Raw genomic sequence first — 19,689 nt, 5'->3', positions numbered from 1 at the left:
GAATATTTCCAGCATCAGGAGGTACCCAGTGTCCCAAGCCAATGACAGCTTTGATTCTGTATCTGTGGATATATTACTCATTGAGTTCAGTCCAGTTTTTGGCATTGATGCTGCCTCTTCCTGTCGAAGAAAGGAGGGCAAAAGTAAAAGTGTCCCCTCCCACCCACCAAGTTTGATCTGACCATCCAAACAGGCTGCTTTGCAGGCTGCTTTGCCAACAGAAGGCAGACTTGTAAACCTAAGGTAAAAGGTGAACAAAATGAACATGTATAGCCAAAGAGAAGGGAGCTCTTTGGGGGTAAGTAGGTCAGAAGAATCAGGGCTGGTACTGATTGACTGGCTGGGATCATCTCAAGTCTCACTGATCATCCCATTCCGCTTTGGCCACAGTCAATTCTAAAAACCTGTTTCCATCTTCTCAGAGCAGGCCCTGAGAAAACAGTGAAGGAACTCTTTCAGGATCCCAGGAAGACCAAGCATGAGGATGAAAAGTCAGGCCTTGGGGGATAGAAAGTTAACTCTCAGTAGGATGACTGTCTTGCCTGCATCTCTCCATAAACTGAGAGGACAACCAGCCACAGAGGGAGGAGAGGAAGATGGAATGCTGGAGGCCTCACCTGCTTAATGAAGGTGATTGAAACCATGTCCCAGGAGACAATGCCATGGTCCATGAGCTCTAGGAAGGCAGTCAAGGTGAATGCCAGCATCTCACTGTAGCTGAGACATAAGCAGAACACACACAAAATAATACAAAGATTCAAAACCGGGTACACAGGTGTGATGGCAGCCATAATGGGGATGGCTTTGAGCTTAAATGCCCCACAAGGGGTGGGTAGGCACAGCCATGAGTAAGCACCTGCTTGCATCCCTCGCCAGGTGTGCAGCAGATTCTGTCCAGGTATACATCTCTGGGAAGAAAAGAGCTACGTGGGCACTGGCTCTCCTTCCCCATATCACCTCATCTAAACACAATCACTCATCCATTTCCCAAAACCAAAAAGGTATCAGACTTTTGTCAACCCCAATACTTGGCGTATCCAAGGGAAATAACAGCCCACGTTCAAGGCCGAGAGGCGGCAGAGTGTAGGACAAAGAGTACAAACCCCAGACCCGGGCTCCATTCCTGTTCAACCATTTACTAACTATGCAAATTTTATCTTTTCAAACTTCAAATTCCTCCTCTGTCAAACTGAGTTTATCTCACAGCATTAACATCACAGGGTTGTGGCGGCGGCAAGATGACAGTGTATGCAAAGCCCTGCTGCAGTGCTGATGGAGGATGGGGATTACCACGCCGTCTCTCCTGTGTCCCTCCTCTCTCTACATACAACCCTTTACACATCTGTACGGTGCTCTAGATTTAACAAACCTTATTCCCACTGGCAAGGCAGATTTGGACCTGTTAACAACACTCCTCGTGGCAATACTCCAATATAAGCAGCATCTCCAGGTTAAAGAGGAGGAAACCAGGGCCAGTCTAATCCTGCACCCCTCAGAGATGGCAGAAGGCTGATGGCCACTGAAGGCTTCAGGAGGTCAGTGCAGCCGCAAAATCCAAGACTTAAACACCTGTGATTAGTTGCTTTGTTTGGCTGAAAATTTCAAAAGGTGGTCTATTTACTGAAGATTTCAGACTCCCCCTGTGCCAGCTGAGAGACAAAAAAAAAACCACTACTGGCCTAGACAGCTAACTAAACATCTGTTCATCATTCACAGCACAGTGTCCCACTGCACTCATCTTAGCACTGGAGCACCACAGAGGTGTCCGTGGAGTATCGCAAAGTTCTGGAGCCCCTCCTCCCTGTGAATATGGGTGGAAGGGAGATGGTAAACCCATGGTGAGCACGGAGGAAGGCCTGTGCGTGTGTGCGTGCATGTGCGTGTGCAGAAGTGGGAGGTGACTGGACAGGGAGGAAGCAGGGGGACGATTAAGAATAGACAGATCTCTTCTGGTCAATACCATGGACAGTCCACTCACTAGGTTTCACCAGGCCAATCATTTTCCATAAATGTACAGATCTGTCACGACATGCCCTCTCTCTTCCTATACCCCCTCATTTCACTATGACTTGGCATCTGTGAAGACCAACTAGACTACAAGATTCAGGACCACAAGAGAGAATTCCTCTTACAGACCCCAGTACTGGGCACACTGCTCTGTACACAGAAGGTGTTCAATAAATTCAGGTGACTCAGTGAATATGAGAAAAGGATGCCCTGCAGAATAAGGAAGACTTCTGAAACTCCCCCAATAAGAGCTCAATAATACTCACTGGGACAAGAGCTTGGTTCCACTTTCCACAAGCCGTGTCAGCACGACGATGCCATCCATGTTGATGAACTCAGTGGCGAAGGTCACATCAGCAGAGAGCTTGGCCAGCTCTTTCATGGCATCCAGCCGGGTCTCCATGTTGGATGACTGGGTCCTCTCCATCAGCTGGCGTGCGGCCCGGGACTATGACACCAGGGACAAGATGTATGCCATCTGCTCCTTGTGGCAGGTTACTGCTCTGTGAGTAGCTCATAAAGGCTTTTCTGTGGACATCCAAGCCCGAGGCAGAACTACTTGTTCATGCTGTCTAGGAGTTGCTTAAAAAATGCTTGTTGGATCAATCATGGAATTACCATTGTGCCAAGACCAATCTGTAGTTATGTATATCCTTTCTGTAGTGCTCTGGTCTATGGATTACAGAAACTTCCCAGTGAAGGACTACAAAAGACCGGGAGACAATAGTCTACCACCTCCAGCAAGTCATAGAGAAAACAATACTGGCTCCAAAGAGGGGAGTTTTCTATTAATTTAAGCCATCAGACAGTGGACCGGGTTGTCTCGACATAACGACCTCTCAGTCACTAAAAACAATCAAGGAGACTCAGGACAACTGGCTGTCAGAGATGCTTCACGAGGGATTCTTGCACTGGATGGAGAATTTAATCTGATGATCACCTTTAAAGTCCTTTTCAGGGACACCTGGGTGGCTCAGTGGTTGAGCGTCTGTCTGCCTTTGGCTCAGGCTGTGATCCTGAGATCACAGGATCCTGGGATCAAGTCCTGCATCAGGCTCCCCATGTGGAGCCTGCTTCTCCCTCTGCCTATATCTCTGCCTCTCTCTGCCTCTCATGAATAAATAAAATCTTAAAAAAAAAAAAAAAAAAAAGTAAAGTCCCTTTCAATCTGAAAATATAAGCCTGACAAGTTTTTTTTAACTTTCTCTGAAAGCCCATATCATGGTTCCTCAAACTGACAGTCCTAGGGAAACTTTAAGAACATCGAGGAGCCGGAAGCTTTTGAAATAGCTTTTTCAAAGTGATGACTGGTGACCCAACCTTCTCCTAGCACATGAACTTTTTCCAGCAGAATGCTTGCTTCCTTTCTACAAGCTCCAGCCACAAGCCCTCCCCTAGAGTCTGCTGGTCCTTCCTCTTGCGGAACTTCCTAGCTCTATAGCCAGTGCCCTGCAATCCACTTGCCTGCATCATTCTCTATTTTTTTGCGTGTTAATTAATATTCTCAGCTGGAATAGAAGAGCCTTGAGAGCAAAGTGCTCCTGTGGTCTTTATTTTTTCTTACAGTGCTAAGCGAGTGATGGAAGCCCAGCTCCTGCTGCTGGCCAAGGAGTCAGTCCTGTTCACCTCTCTCTGCTCCCCTCTGCCTCTCCTCTTTTTTTTTTTATTACAAAGATGGCCCTATAGCAGCACATGGCTCTCAACACAGAAATCCTCCAGACTCCCCACAGTGGAGAAAATGCACACTGCGAGAAAAGGTCACAGGATAGAACAATTTGAAGAGCACTGGTCTGCATCACACTTAGAAACTTCCAACTCCAAATGTTAATTTTCCTCCCGAGACTGTGTTTCTGGGCCGCTGCCTCCTGCTCCAGAGAGATGTACTCCTGAGAAAGTCAACTACTCTGCGCAGGAGGTCTGTAAAATGCTTCAGTACAGCTACGGCTACAGCTATGAAAGCAACTCCCAGACTGTCATATTAAGCTAGCAGAGCTGATGCGGGCAGGGGGTGGAGGTGGCAGGACGTAAGCCTTTAGGATGAGAAAAGTTCCGGAGAAGGGGGAAAGCAGAACTCGCTGGTGAGAATACTGGCCAGGAGTCAGGCAGCCCTGGATTTGAAAGGTAGCTCTGCCATGTTTTTGTCTGTGTGACCAGTGGCAAGTCATTTAACCCAAGCCTCAGTTTGCCCATCTGCTAAACGAGGCTATCGAGCACCCATCTCTTCGGGTGTCTGTCAAGATGAAATGATACAATATACGCGAAGCGCTTGGCCTTCTGGAACCGTTAGCTGTTACTACTCCACACTGCCCTTCCACTCAGATGAACCAGTCCCTCGCCTTGCCAGGAAAACGAGTGTCATCATGCCCTTAATTTTCTGGCAGCCTGGGACGCCTGGGTGGCTCAGCAGTTGAGCGTCTGCCTTTGGCTTGGGGTGTGATCCCGGAGTTCAGGGATCAAGTCCTGCATCAGGCTCCCTGCATGGAGCCTGCTTCTCTCTCTGCCTGTGTCTCTGCCTCTCCCTGTGTGTCTCTCATGAATAAATAAATAAATCTTAAAAAAAAAAATTCTGGCAGCCCCTCCACCCCTAAGGGACCCCCATATCGATCATCCTTCTCGGGGACCAAATGGTCAAAAATCCCTCCACCTGGGCTTTGGGTTCCTCCTGTCCTGACCTGACCCAGGGAGGTCCTGTTTCATTAATTATCCCCCTTCCTGCACCATCAACCTTCCTCTCTTTAACTTATTTTCAAAGACACAAAAAATTGCACCAGAAGTTAGGAACTATGAAGGGTCAGAGGAGGTGGGGAACTGGGTAGATGAGGAACGGGAGTGGGAGGGAGACCTTTTACTACATCTTTGTCAAACTTTTTGATTTTTGAAACCCTTGAACATTTTACCTCTTTCTAAAAAGTATTATCTTTTTGGCTTCACATCCCTGAGTTCCTGTCTTCTGCTGTCTACTTCCTTTGACAACTAAGCTTCCTGATGGTGCGGTAAAGTCGGGGACCTCACGCTGCCACCACTATAGTCTGGCTGCCACTTATCACCCCACCAAAACTGTCCTCACAGAAGTCGCCAGGGACTATGGACTTTCCGGATCGACAAACAGCTTTTCTGTTCTCAGTTTACTAGGTCTCAGCTCATGGCAGACCACACTTCCTCCATCCTCACACTCCCAGCCCTCTGGGCCTATGCCACACCCCCCTCTTGGTTTTCTCTCTGCCCTTCTGGTTGCTTCCTTTGTTACCTTTAAGGACCACTGAGGAAGGAATCAGGGAGTCACCTCAGATTCTCTCCTTTCCTTCCATATCCAGGCTATCACCATATCCCCAGATTTACCTCTGAATAGCTCTCACGCCCGTCCGCTCGTCTCCACTGCACTTGCCTTCATGGGCTGTTAACATCCTCATTAGCTTCTTAAAGATTCCTCCTACCACCAACCTTCTTTTTTTAGCCCATCTACCACACTGTCACTACAAGGATCTTCCTAAAATATACATCTAAACATAATGTACCTTCCTGCTTAAAATCTTTCAGTGTCCCCATATTCCCTTCTGAATAAAGTCCAAACCCACGAGCAGGCCGTCTGGGACCCTTCCCCTGTTTGCTATAAGCCCTCTGCCATCTAGTTCTCCTGCCTCCTAGAAACAAAGCACATGTCTCTGCTAGGGATACTTTCTTTTCTTCTTTCCCCAGTGAATTCTCACTTATCCCTCAACATCTGTGCTAAGTGTCCCCTTCTCTGGGAAGGTTTTCTGGGAATCCTCAGGCTGAGCCAGGCAGTCCCTTTTCTGAGTCCCTACAGCTCCCTAAGCAACTGTCAGGATGCTTGAGAGAGGCCTTTGTGTGTTTACTTCTAACAATGTTGTGAGAGCAAAGAATGATTTTTGTTTTTAAAGTAATCTCTACACCCAATGTGGGGCTTGAACTCACAACTTTGAGATCAAGAGTCAGATGCAAAAAAAAAAAAAAAAAAAAAAAGAGTCAGATGCTCCACCGACTGAGTGCCCCTCAAAGATTGACTTTTTAAGCTCTGTAGTCTTGGTTTCTAGAAGAGTCTGGCCCATGGTGGGTGCTCATTTTTGTGTTAAACAAATGTACTCCGAAGGAGAGCCAAATACCTACCGGGGAAATAGCCAGCTGTAAGATGGTCCCATTCTTAATATCACTGCGTGTCTAGATAACAAAGAAGAAAAAGAGTAAGATAAAATATTAAAATTGTGCAAGCCAGCTGAATCAACAAGAGCTTGCTGTCTTTTTCAGTAATTATAACTGAGCCTCTTCAGTCAGGACTCCTGTGTGCTTCTTGCCCAAGAACTTCTCAGAACACTTCCACGCACCCCGAGCCCTCAGAACATAGAAGACATGGCTTTCCAGCCACTAGAGGCAGGGCTGTTGCGCCCCCATCTGCCTGGGAGGCAGCTCTTCCTTAGTAGACAGAAGCTGCCTGCATGTCAGCAAGGCAGGCAGCACCACCTCCTCCCTCGGATCTGACTCTGCCCCTCCCACACTGACCTGCTCGGTGATGTAGAGCTGGGGGCCATCTGCATAACGGAGGGTATAATACTCTGGGTTCGGCAACGACCACCTATGTAAGAAACACACCATGCAGACATCTGACTCTTCCACCGGGCCTGGCTAGAAGCCACAGATGTATTAATAATTTCCAGCAGAGTTGCCTAAGGGATTGGGCAGCCTTTTTGGAGGATGGGGGAAACCCAAAGCTTCAGCCTGAGATGCTGGCAAAACCACCGGCTCAGCTTTGTGTACAGACTGGTGCCGCAAAAGGTGGTCCACACAATTCAGCATGGGCCTAACACCCCATCAGGGCCTCAGGCAGGGCATTCCTCGGCTTACTGGGGGGTGGGGGTGGGGGGTGGAGATTTCTACAAGGTCTTAGGGATGCCCTCCTCAGCTATACTTCCTTTGTAAGACAATGATCTCCCAGGATCCAGCTAACTGGAGATTTCTTTCAAGGTCTGACAACGTCCCTTTAGTTGTTAGCCTACCATTGTGCAGAATGAGGGCTGCTTCTACTCACCCATCACAAACTTCCTTGATGATGGATGCCAGAGGCCGTTTCTGAAAGACAAAGAGAGAGAGATCCTTCATCTACAACCACATGCAACTCACACCCAGGTTTTGAGGAGGGGTTGCCAAGCAGGATCAGTCCAGGGCCTGTACATGGACTGCCTCCCAGAAGCTTCTGTTGAAGAGGAAGCCTCTCCCAAGTCAGGGGACTGACCTTCTGCCACGGGGAGGGACAGGCCTTGATAATCCTGTAGCTAGCTCTTCCTCCTCATGCTAAAGGCCCCCACCCCTGAAGACAACCCTGCCACATACTTCCCAGATCCTGCTTCTGCTTCTCATTGCAGGAGCTTACCTGGTCGATTTCAAGGAGCTGAGCATTAGCACCTGGCCACTCAATGGCTACTTTGACAATGTCTGATGGTGGTGGCATTGTTCCCAGTGGGCCCTACTTCTCCAAGAAACACAAACAGACACAGCCGCCTAGAGCAAAAGAATCAGAAAGAAGGGAAGAGTCAGAGAGTTTGCCTTCATTTTTCACTCGTTAGATATTTTTGAGAATCAGAAGACAGTGTCCAAAGTAACATATGGAACTACTTGGTTGGAATTTTTCTACATCACACCATACCCTCTCCTTGGGCTTTTTGTCTCTGGAGATTAAATCGACAAGTAGAAATGGGACAGACCTATCCATCAACTGTAGATCTGCCAGTAGCAAGATCTGCCAGCATGACACTTCGGTCTAAGGGTCAGGAGGACTGGGCCGCAGAAGAATGAATTTACTGCAAATTCCTGTCTTGGGACCTTGGGAGGGAGAAGCATATGCTCTGAGACAGATAAGAATAGCCAGAGCCTTTTCTTGGTTGGGTGGTTAGCTGACGGAGCCAGCCCACTTGTGTTCTGCAGCCATCCTAGGAAGATCCTAGTGTCAGCAGGGCCTGGCCACATGCTCTCTCGCCTCCTCCCTAGTTACTGCTGCCACTCCTTCCCCCTCAAAGGACACAATGTGGAGCCTCCTCTGTGTGGGATGACGCAGAGTTCAGAAAATGGGGAAGAGAACTGGGACAGGAAATGCTATTTTAGTCCCTATTGCCAAGGGCAAGGGCTGCTGGAGCTCAAGCGTAGGGAGGTGAGGACAGCCTCACACAAAGGCCCCTCTATAGGAGGACGAAGCTTCGGAAGTACCTCTGACCCTCTCTCCATTTGTCTCCCAAATAAAGGAAAATAAATCATTTTGAACAGGTCTGGAAGATGGGTCCATGTGACCAGTATCCTAGGCAACTCCGCTAGCTTAGTGATATTCCAAGCAGCAGCTAAAGCATCCTCTCTCCAAGGTCTGATGAAGGCAAGTCACTCCACTGATGGATTATTTCCATGTATATTTACATTCCTTGCCTACAGGTTCAGGAGAGGCCTCTCTCTTAATGAAAAAGACCTTTCTCCTACATCTGCCAGGCTTGGCCACTCACCCGCAATTCATGCTTCGCTAATGGAGACTGCCTGGCTCTCCCGGAACATGCAGCATAGCTGTTGCTAAGCTGTTATTCGTGTATGCTATCAACTTTTAGGCCCAAACACAGATGTCAGTTCTTGCAGCCTTGTGAGCATAAACCCCTCTGGTGAAAGGGGTAAAAGTTCCTTTCCCTACACACCCACGAGTCTCAGTAAGAGGGGAGCTTTCATAACCATTTCCGGATCAGGGTGGGGTGCTCCGGAAGTCAGGTGTCAACAATACCAGCATTTCTAGCACATGACAATGCACAGATGGTTTTCTAAGTGCTTTCACTGATTCTGCTGAGCCCTCCCAGCAGCCTCCTGAAGTAGGCGGAATCAGATTATTACCTCCGAAATGACATAGCTAGAGCTCAGACGTCGGTTAAAGTGCCCCAGTTCAACCAGCTTATGGGTTGGTAAGGGGACAGAACTTGGGGCTGACTTTGGCCCATGCTCTTCCCTTCTCCTCTGAGCCAGCCTGAATTTCTGTTCATTGGAACTAAATCAAGCCTAAGGAAGTAGTGGGGTGGGGGGCAGCTGGCCTGATGGCCCCTAAAGCTTCCACAACCTCTGCGGCTCCAAGCAGAATGTCCCACATGTGATGTTCATGTGCCTAGACACACAACGAACCTATGGGAAGAAACTGTTCCCATTTAGATTATCTCCTGGTTGAAAGGTGACACAGCAAAGCAGGGGTGGGACCATGACTCTCCTAAGGCAGGCATCCTTAACCTTACCATAATTAGGAGGTATGACTGTACAGCTGTGAGATCATTTTTTAAAAATGAGATAGAATTTACATACAAAACACACAGAACTCATATATATATGTGTGTGTATAAATATATAAAATAGAAATCCATCTCTCTGCAACCACCACCCAAAACAAGACTTTGAACATTTCTATCACCCTAGAAAATCTCCTCCACCTCCTTCCAGTCAATTCCCCACCTTGCAGCCCTCTAAGAGGCAACTTCTGCCTGACTTCTCTCACCATACATAAGTGTTCTGTTTTTGCACTTTATATACATGGAGCTGCATAGGACGGCTTCTAGGACCATTTGTTATTTAGTTCTTCTTTAAGACAAGTAGGTGCTACAGATGCAAGAGAAAGAGCCCTAGGCTGGGAAGAATGGCCTGCTGAAGAAGCAGCTGGATTTGGACCTGATGGACTCAGGACCCAGTCACAGTCCCAATCCCAGGGGTCTGGGTGAAGTGGATGTGTCCCTTTACCCAAATTTCTACTGTGGGATATGAATATTGAACTAAAGCACGTGTAGAGTGCCTCCTAAGTTTAAAAGGCCATGATTCTAAAGCAGAATTTACAAATCCAAATGAAGAGTATACCCACTTCAAAATCCACACCCAAAGAAACTACACCTTTATTTTGATGGTGCTACTAAGAAACAATCGTATTTGTTAGAACTCTGGATACTGTCTTTGGAGACAATAAAGCAAAAGCTCATTATTTGGCAGTTCCATTTTACTCTGACCCCACTTGGCATTTCCTGGGTTGACTGTCTCTTTTCTTTATTAAACTTTGCCCTGAGTGATTCTTGGCGGTTTCAAAAATTCATATCCATTTTAAAGCATGGAGATTTGCAACCGCCAGGACTATCCAAGAGATACTATGAGCCCCTATTCTCAGCGACTCTGCCCTTTCTCACACAGGGCAGGCTGTCCATTTATGTTGAATGACACTCTCTCGAACCATGCCCCAGCTGGTGAGACCCAAGTGAACACTCAATCTAAGCAGGATGAATCCAATTCTTTCTATTAAATTTAAAGACACAGGCTGAGGAAATTGGATGACTAGGGGCCCTGGAGCAGAAAGCTCATAGTTCAATTCGGAGCAGGTACCATGGCAAGGCAAAGCCACCAGCAAGCCAAAAATACCAAGAAGCAAAAACCAAGAGCCTTTCAGAGGAAGCTATACTGCAGGAAGAATCCAGAAATGTGTAGATAAGTGGAGGCCAGAAACCAGAAACCACAAAGTCCCAAAAAGAGATGGAAAAGCCTGATGACTTCCCAGATTCCATGGCTCCAACTCCTACACTTGGGGCGCCTGAAATTCCCCCGGATCCTGCCAAAAAAAACCTCCTTTAAATGGAACTAGCCTGCTTTTCTGTTCACTGCAATGAAAAGGCCTACGACTAAGTTTGACCCCAAGCTTTGGAGGAACTCTGATATGGGGGCCTGCACAGACAGCTGCATAACAGGTATATGATAATGACAGTGAGCAGGTCCTTAATGAACACCAGCTCAATTAATGAAGAGTGAGACCCTCTTAGATAAGTTTGGTGTGTTTAAAATAGATCAGTTATATAAGTGACTTTATAGTAATCATGTTGTATATAATAGTATGGGTAGACAACTTCTTTATAGTTGATCACTCATTTCTTTTAAGATTTTATTTATTTATTTATTTATACCAGGGGTGGGGCGGGGGAGGAGCAGAGGGAGAGGCATAAGCAAACTCCCCACTGAGCACAGGGCTCAATTCCACAACCCTGAGATCACAACCTAGGCAGAAACCAGAGTCAGTTGCTTAACCAACTGAGCCACCCGGGCTCCCCGGATCATCCACTTCTATAGCATTATTACAGCTGATGCTCAAGGAACCTTGAAAATCATCCCTACTTTACAGATGAGACAACTGAAGTTCAGATGGGTTGAGAAGCTTGTCGTCCACAGGGCTCCTTCCCACGCCTCCTCTCCCTCCATAAAAAAGAAATCAGATCAGAACTGGATCTCAAGGCTGAGTCATTTGGACTTCAAAGTTAGTTCTTTTCCCTCTACTTAATACTTCTTCAATGCTGATGACGTTAGCTAACTATTACATGGTGCTAATGTCCTATTCTAAGGGCTTTACATATATTGATTCATTTAATCCACACAGCAACCCTATGTGATATATTTTTACCCCCCATTTAACAGATTAGACAACGAAGCACAGAGAAATTAAGTCCAATGCTCAGTGTCACACAGCTAATAATAATAATTAGATCCTGGGTAGTCTGATGCTGTTGGAAAGCCAGGTGAAAAGCAGGTAGTGCTGTGGCCCCCATGCAGGTCCTCGGAGAATTCTGATTTGCCGAACCAGAAGCTAGTCTGTGGCCCCCAGCAGGTGCTTGGAGAATTCTGATTTGCTGAACCAGAAGCTAAAGCACACTGCAGCTAAGAGACCTGCAGAACAAGAGCTCACTGTTCCAATAGGGAGTGGTTCCTCACTGTCTAGAGGAGATCCACACCTCCCCACATGCTATTCAGTTCCTTTCCACCTAGCCAGATCTTCCCAGACTGCTTGCTGTTTCTATGAGGCAGGCCGTGTTCTTCCATTTCTTCTGGCCCTCTGCATGTCCCCTTCCTCCCCTGGACTGTCAAAAGAGCTCCTATTCAGGCAGCCTGGGTGGCTCAACGGTTTAGCGCCACCTTCAGCCCACGGTGTGATCCTGGAGACCTGGGATTGAGTCCTGTGTCGGGCTCCCTGCAATGGAGCCTGCTTCTCCTTCTGCCTGTGTCTCTGCCTCTCTCTCTCTCCTCTGTTTCTCATGAATAAATAAATAAAATCCTAAAAAAAAAAAAAAAAAAGAGCTTCTATTCAAACATCAAAGCCCAGCTCAGATGTCATTTCCTTCCCCAAGCAAGATAAAATAGGATGGGGCCACTGTGTTCTCATAGCATTCTGTTCCAACCTCTAGAAGGGCTACTGTGCGACTCCATTGTAGGTATTAGTACTATCATACTTACTGTTATGATAGTTATGTATTTATACATCTCTCTTCTTCACTAGTTCCTCCTCCACGGCAGGTATGCCCTGTAGCCCACTAACCTAGCATACAGTTATGATTTGGTAAGCACCAGTGTCTATGCAAATCCATCACCTCTAACTTCCTCAACTCCTATGAACAGGGCTGCCTCTGAATGGAAAGGGACTAGCGTGAATTGTTCTGGTTGTTTGGGGTTCCCTCCACGTCCCACCACCTTCCAACTTCATGGTAGTTCCACTGTTGAGTTAGTTGTCATCTCTAACGTTAGAAGGTGTCTCACCAGAAAACCAGGGTTAGTACTCCTGACTCTACTGAAAAGAAAAGGACAAGTATCTTTCTGCTTTTCTCTCTGTAGACGTGTCAGGAGATGGGAGTAGGAGCAGTCAGGGTCTCCCGAGCACATTCCTGGATGAAGGGTCTCCTTGTGGGAACTCCTTCAGTACTTGCTTGCTTACTTTTCATTTTCATTTTAGAAAGGAAGTGGAAATTAGGTCGAAGCAATTCAATAACATTGCAAAACTCTGAGGGTTATAAATAGCCTCTTGCTCTGGCCGCTCAGCGGTGCTCTTGAGTTCAACAGCAAATAGCCAGGCCAGAATAAGGGAACTGTGGTTCACATCCAGGCCCAGAGGGTGGAGAAGTGATACCCCTCTTCTAGATGAAACAGCTCACCATCCCTTACCTCCCACCCCCTTTAAAGCATTGCAGACATCAAGCTGTCTGGGAAAACTCAAAATGCCATCAACAGGAGAGAAGTACGCATTTGATCTGAGGAAGGTAATTCTGTAAGGCAGGAGAATGAAAGCACACATTTTCAAAAGCAAAGCTGGGAAAACGAGAGAAATAGTAACATTGGTGTCTCCAATGGAACATTCTCTAAGTGGCCTCCGAAAAGTGTGTTTCTAAAATCAACACCGTTACAAAAGGCCCCGTGGAGCTTTATCAATCATCACCCATGCAGTGACTGCTTTGGGGTTTGGAGCAGAACTGACGGCAGGGTGGCACTGCCCATCTGAAGAAAGGAAGTGAAAGAGGATCCCTTCCCTCTAGTAAGGTATTCAGAATGAAGATGCCTGGTTTCCAGCTCCTCTTCTCCTCTCTTCTCTGCTCTTTTAAGGATAAGGATTGACATGTGCTTTTTTTGTTCTCTTCTTTTGCTTTTGATTCAGTTGGGGTTGGGGGGGGGCGGGCAGTGTGGGTGAGTCTGGTTTGTTTCCTGCAAGAGTCCACCATACCAGGAAGGGAACTAGAGGTCACATCTTCTTTCTAATCGAAACCACAATCTCACTCGAGGCTCTCCCTCTGAAATCTTCTCATCTGAAGAGTGACTCAACTTCCCTTAGTTCGGACTGCTGAATGAGGATGAGCTCTCAGGTTCAGAGGAGAAACTGGGTTGGCAGAGATTCAGGTTCTGCTGCGTACTGCTAGAAACGCTGAGAAGGCCCTTCACGCCAACAGCAGCTGCTGTTTCTTTTTGTAAAACTATGCTGGACACCAGACTTACCCAAAAGCCACTAAGCTGGAGCCAAAGGACAATGAGGAAGGCTATGGGAACTGGGATACTGTTTGGGCTTCTTCCCCTAAGGATCACCTAGGTCTCCTCTTACCCTGCATAGAAACCCTCTGCAGGGTTTGTATATGTATAAAACAGAGTTTAAACTCCCTAGCAGGGCATTCAGCTGACCCCAGTTCCTCATGGCTCTGCAAGGTGGAACTGCCTTTCAGACTCTCCCGTGTAGATGCTAGTATGTTGCACCAGACCATCTTGTTCCCTCAAACATCATGCTCTTCTGAGTCTGTGCTTTTGCTTGAGCCATTACACCTTCCACCTTAGCCAACTGGCAAACTTATAGTCATTCTCCAAGGCCCAGCTCATACAACCACTCATCCATGTGGCCTTCCTAGTCTTCTTGCCTCAGGTGGAATTAAATGCACCCTCCTCTGAGCTCCCAGTTGTTATTAATACAAACCTTCACAGTCCCACTGACTTGTAATCCTCTGTGTGGTCTCTTCTCTTTCTACTAAAGTGTGAACTGCACTCCAGCAGCATCAGCAGCTTCTGGGAGTCTATAGTCATGAAGGATCACCCAATCAGAATCTGCCTTCCGATAGGACCCTTAGGGGGTTCACATGCATGTTTAAGTCTGAGAAGCAGACTTCTAGACCAGTGGTTCTTTTTTTTTTTTTTTTAAGATTTTATTTATTTTACTCATGAGACACAGAGAGAGAGAGAGAGAGAGGCAGAGACACAGGCAGAAGGAGAAGCAGGCCCCATGCAGGCAGCAGGACATGGAACTCGATTCTGGGTCTCCAGGATCATGCCCTGGATGAAGGCGGTGCTAAACCGCTGAGCCACCCAGGCTGCCCAAGACCAGTAGTTCTTAACTCTGGTTACAACCAGAGTTGTACATCATCAATGCCCACCCCATGTCACTGAAGCCCCTCCCCACCCAAGTGATCCTAATGGTGGTCAGGGCTGAGAACTACAGCCAACAGGACTGTTAGCCATCTGAGAGCAGGGACTCATCCAGCCTGTGTCTCGTCCCCTGCCCATTCTTCCCCAAAGTCTGTAGTACAATGCCCAGCACAGTGCTGTGCCTGCAGAATTCCACACTAAAAATACCCTCCATGGGACACCTGGGTGGCTTACTCAGTTAAGTGTCCAATTATTGATGTCAGCTCTGGTCGTGGTCCCAGATCTGTGAGATTGAGCCCCATGCTGGGCTCTGCACTGGGCATGGAGCCTGCTTAAGATTCTCTCTCTCCCTCTGCCCCGCCCCCAGCTCCCTCTCTTAAAAAATTAAATTAAATTAATAAAAATACCCTCCAGGATGTCCTGGGACCTGACTTTCAAAGAGAATAAAAACACTACAGAGGACTATCCACTGCCTAGAACTTTACAAATCCCTAACTATAACAATTGACGGATTTAGAAGGGCTCAGTGTTTACAGACTATTTCCCTCAGTTTTTGGAAGTGAAACAGACACTGAAATGGAAAACACCAATGAATTTTAAGAAACTGTTCCCCTTCAATAGACCACTGTGGTTGTGAGATGGTGGCAGAGCTCGTGTGGGAAGGGGGTATGGTGAGCTGAGAAGAGTCCTGGGTTATGGCTGAAATCCCAGGCTGTGGGCCCGACTCCTTCAATACTGACTGTAACAACACAGCATTGTTCCCATTGTAAAATCAGGCCAAGCCCTCTCATTTTATAAATGAGAGAACTGAGGTCCAGAAAAGCTGGCAAGGCCACGCCACCAGTGGGGGACAAAAGGCCTTGCCCCCCCGCATGTCTGGGTTAGCTCCCCCTCTGCAAGCACAGGAGACCTGACTGCCCGAATTCATGACCACAAGCCTCTCCAGCCCTCCTGTCCTGATCCGCATGAGGAGGTTAGACTAGATATCCTTGATGTCCCTTCCCACCTTGACCTTCTAGTGAGCCAGTGCCACTTAATGGTTGGAGCTTGTGTTCTGGAGTGAGACAGACCCAGATTTGGATCCCAGCTCTAACAATTTCCATAACAGTAAAATGGAGATGAGAATCAACCCTCCTCTCTAAAGCAGTTATGAATATTAAGTGAGATAAACTCTGTTAATCATATAACCACAAATTCTGACACACAGTAAGCAGAATTCCAACTGTGTGAACTTAAAGAAGTTGCAAAAACACTGTAACCATATTTCCCAGCATAAAAAAGCCCAACCCACCAGGCTGCAGGATATCGATGACAAAATGAGAACAGATGTGAAGGCAATCAAGGAGGCAAATCAGCACAAAAGGCAAAGGCACTGCTGGTGGTGGTGCGCTATTATTGCCGTTGTTATTGTTACTGTCTTCTAGAAGAAGCGCCTTGGAGAGTTTTTGGTCAGTTCTAGAGCAATGGCCAATACAAGGCTTGCCACATAACAGGTGCTCAACAAATCTTTCCTGGTGACTCATATTAAACCAGCATGCCTCCAGTGGGATGGCAAATTCAAATGCCTTAAGCATCAGGGCAGATATGTAAATGAGCTAAGTAGCATCTATTGCAGGCACCGTGAAAACTGCAAAGTACCCACCACTTCTAAAGGAACTCAAATTCAACACTTTTAAACACATTTCACAGCTTGGCCAAGACAGCAACTTTGCAGGCTCTGCAGACCACTGATTCTGGTTCTTCTTCACACCACATGGTTGTGTTGCAGATCATCTAATCACCCCGTGATCTGGTCTTTCCTTTCCACGGTAAGCATCCTGAAGATGAAGGCTGTGACTTATACTCCCCAGTCACCCTAAATGGCCTCAAACAGTGCTGGCCTCTCGGTAAGGGGAACCTCGCTCGGTGAGCAATTGTGGAACTGAACAGCCAGAGTGTTAACTCGGGCGTGGTACTCCTGGCACCACTGCGATGCTGCAGGGTGTGTATATTCTTCTCCCCAGATCCTGGGACCAGGCTGAGTTGGTGTAGACGTGCTGGGGTACAAATGACTGGGTCGAAGAAGGACTTGCCTTGCAGGTTTATCCTCCAACTGCATCAGATATGCTTGTTACTGAGCCACCTAGACAGGTGGTACTGATGCGTCCAGACACTTTTACTCTGCACGAAACCAGACAGAATATGCAATACAGCCACAGGTGCCACTGTTTTCAGGTTGAGTCCCTACTTCCGGCCCGCCCCCAAACTTCCTTGGCACCTCCTAGAGGCAGCATAGGGTATAAAGAGACCAGACTCCTGATAGATCAACACATTAGGTCCTGGTACTAATCTCCCTCCTCCACCAAACTCTAGGATGATCACCAGCAGACAATGTAACTTTTAGGAGACTCCTTATTTTTATTAGTAAAATGCAAGTAGCAATAACTACCTCAAAAAACTCTAAAGGGGATTCAATGCCACAGGTATACAAAGGTTTTAGAACTGCACAGCCCAATACGGCAGCCCCTAACCTAAGTACTCTGTAGTAGCTTTTGGGCATGTCGTTACCACGAACTGAAACGGACTGGCTGTAGGTAGAAAATGCATACCAGATTTCAAAGACTTAGTGAACCTGCAACAATGTGAACTATCTCATTAATAGTGTTTTTTATTGATTGATCACATGTCAAAATAATATTATTTTGGAATATAATAGATTAAGTAAAATGTGTTCCAAAATTTAATTTCACCTGTTTTAGTTTTTTAGTTGTGGCTACTAAAAAATTTAAACTACACATATTGCATTCAATTTCCATTGGACACTGGGTATGGCTCTAGCCTAGAGCTTAGGACACAATATATTCCAATATTGGTTGCCTTCCCTCACTGGCAGGCTATTAGGGGCCACAATTCACACCCCCATTCCTCCTGTCAAAGCCAAGTCCTCCATTCCCTTACTTTTTTAAAGATTTTATTTATTGGGATCCCTGGGTGGTGCAGTGGTTTGGCGCCTGCCTTTGGCCCAGGGCGCGATCCTGGAGACCCGGGATCGAATCCCACGTCGGGCTCCTGGTGCATGGAGCCTGCTTCTCCCTCTGCCTGTGTCTCTGCCTCTCTCTCTCTCTCTCTGTGTGACTATCATAAATAAATAAAAATTAAAAAAAAATAATAAAGATTTTATTTATTTATTCATGAGAGACACAGAAAGAGAGGCAGAGACACAGGCAGAGTCTCCCTCCTCGAGGGAAGCCTGATGTGGGACTTGATCTGGGACCCTGGGACCACGCCCTGAGCCAAAGGCCGACACTCAACCACTGAGACATCCAGGCCTCCCTATTCCCTTATTTAATAAGTATTTACAGTGCCTGGTCCTGTGCAAGATGCTGGAGATACAAGGAGCAAAACCAGACACTATCTTCTGGACCCTATTATTTGGTGGCATAGACAGACATTTTAGACATTTTAATACTTTCACAAATAAAACTGCAGCTGTTCAAGTGTCACGATGTACAGAGAGTGACAAAAGTGGGGAATTCGCCAGGAGGAGGAGTCAGGACCCAGAGATGCCCCCTAGGAAGCGATACAGGAGTGCAGATTAGATTGGAAGGACCAAGACGAGTTCACTGGACTAAAACGGACCGGGTAGAGCAGAAAGAAGGCTAAGTAAGTGTAAAGGCCCTGAGGAGGGCCAGGGTTTGGGATGTAGAAGGAGCAGGAAAAGGACAGTGTGAAGAGGACCGAGCAGAAGGGAGAGGCTGGAGGTTCCAGGTCTCCAGGGCTTGGGCGAGGATCTGGGGCTGACCCTGCAAGAGGTGGGCAGCTGGCCAGTTTGAAGCAGCGGAGTGTCGGGATCCGATGTGCATTTTGAAGCATCCCCCTGGCCGCGGTGCGAGGCCCCCGGCAGCCAGCCCCAGCGCGTGCGGGCACATCCGGGAGGACAATGCAGCCGTCCAGGTGGGAGGCGACAGACGCCCGAACGGAAGGGGAGCGGCGGAGGTGAGAACTACACGGGCTGGGGGCCACGGCGCCGGCCTGCTCGACGGGCAGGGTGTGCCTCGGGGCGGCGAGGTCAAGAGAGACTCCCGGGCCGCGGCCGGGGCCACCCAGCCGCAGACGCCCCCGGCTCCACTGCGCGCTGCCCAGCCCGTCCCTCCCCCATCTGCTGTCGCGCCCGCAGGCTCCATCCTCCCACCCCCACCTCCCTCCGCTCCTCCAGGCCCTGCCCGCCCTCTCCCCCGCCCGAGGCCCCTCCCGGCCGGGGACCCGCACCCCTCCGGCCCGGCGGACCCCGCAGGGCCGCGACCCCCCTGCAGAACCGGCGCCGAGCAGCCCGGGCCCGCCCTCCAGCCCCTTTGGCCAATGCAGGCCGCAGCCTCCGGCCCCCGTCCCCGCCCGGCCTCTCCTCTCCGCGTCCCCCGGGCCAGGCCCCTCCCGGCGGCCCGCCACACCCCGGCGCCCGGCGCGCCCCCCACTCACCAGGGCGCCGACCTAGGCCCAGCTCCCGCGCCCGGGTCTCGCCTCCGCGGCCGCTCCAGCCTCCGCCCGCCCCGCCTCCCCGGGACCCCGCCCCCGCAGGCCGACCCGCGCTCCTATTGCTCCGCTTCGCCGTCTCGCTGAATTCTCTTTCTCCCATTGGGTTGCCTACGTGTCACTCAAGGGAGGGCGGGCCCAAGGCCCGGGGAAGCGCCGGCTGTCTCCGCCCCACTGGCGGAGGCCTCTTAAAGACACAGGCTTCCTGCGCTCCCGCCCTCACCACTCACCACCCACCCCGCGGGCTGTGGGGTCAGAAGGCGCGGGCTTTCGCAGCAGATCCAAGAGGCAGCCTTTTCTCCCTCGAACTTTTCTTTGGCACGGCCCGGGAGTGACGGAAAAGGCTTTGATCTCTTGTGACAACTGGGAGATTTTGAGGGCTGAGCTGTCCTCTGGTGGCACTCAGCCCCATGCCCAGCGGGCATGTAATGCACACTCTACAGTAGGGATAAGTGAGTGGGAGGT

General features: G+C 48.6%; 1 protein-coding gene across 2 annotated transcripts in view; it reads right to left on the bottom strand.

Moving 5' to 3' along the window:
* ELMO2 (engulfment and cell motility 2) overlaps window positions 1-19,252 on the bottom strand; it is a 39,141-nt gene extending 19,889 nt beyond the window's left edge. For both annotated transcript variants that reach the window (XM_041732996.1, XM_041732997.1), the window contains exons 1-7: window positions 19,171-19,252; window positions 7,391-7,518; window positions 7,049-7,089; window positions 6,523-6,595; window positions 6,133-6,183; window positions 2,274-2,455; window positions 618-717 (exon numbers count right to left, since the gene is read on the bottom strand). In XM_041732996.1, coding sequence (XP_041588930.1) covers window positions 618-717; window positions 2,274-2,455; window positions 6,133-6,183; window positions 6,523-6,595; window positions 7,049-7,089; window positions 7,391-7,468 — 525 coding nt within the window. In that variant the 5' untranslated portion in view covers window positions 7,469-7,518; window positions 19,171-19,252. The remainder of the gene's footprint in view (window positions 1-617; window positions 718-2,273; window positions 2,456-6,132; window positions 6,184-6,522; window positions 6,596-7,048; window positions 7,090-7,390; window positions 7,519-19,170) is intronic.
* Window positions 19,253-19,689: the final 437 nt, after the last annotated feature.

The sequence above is a fragment of the Vulpes lagopus genome, chromosome 18 (assembly GCF_018345385.1).
Source record: "Vulpes lagopus strain Blue_001 chromosome 18, ASM1834538v1, whole genome shotgun sequence".
NCBI classification, from domain to species: Eukaryota; Metazoa; Chordata; class Mammalia; order Carnivora; family Canidae; genus Vulpes; species Vulpes lagopus.
This window is presented reverse-complemented; position numbering and strand designations above follow the sequence as displayed.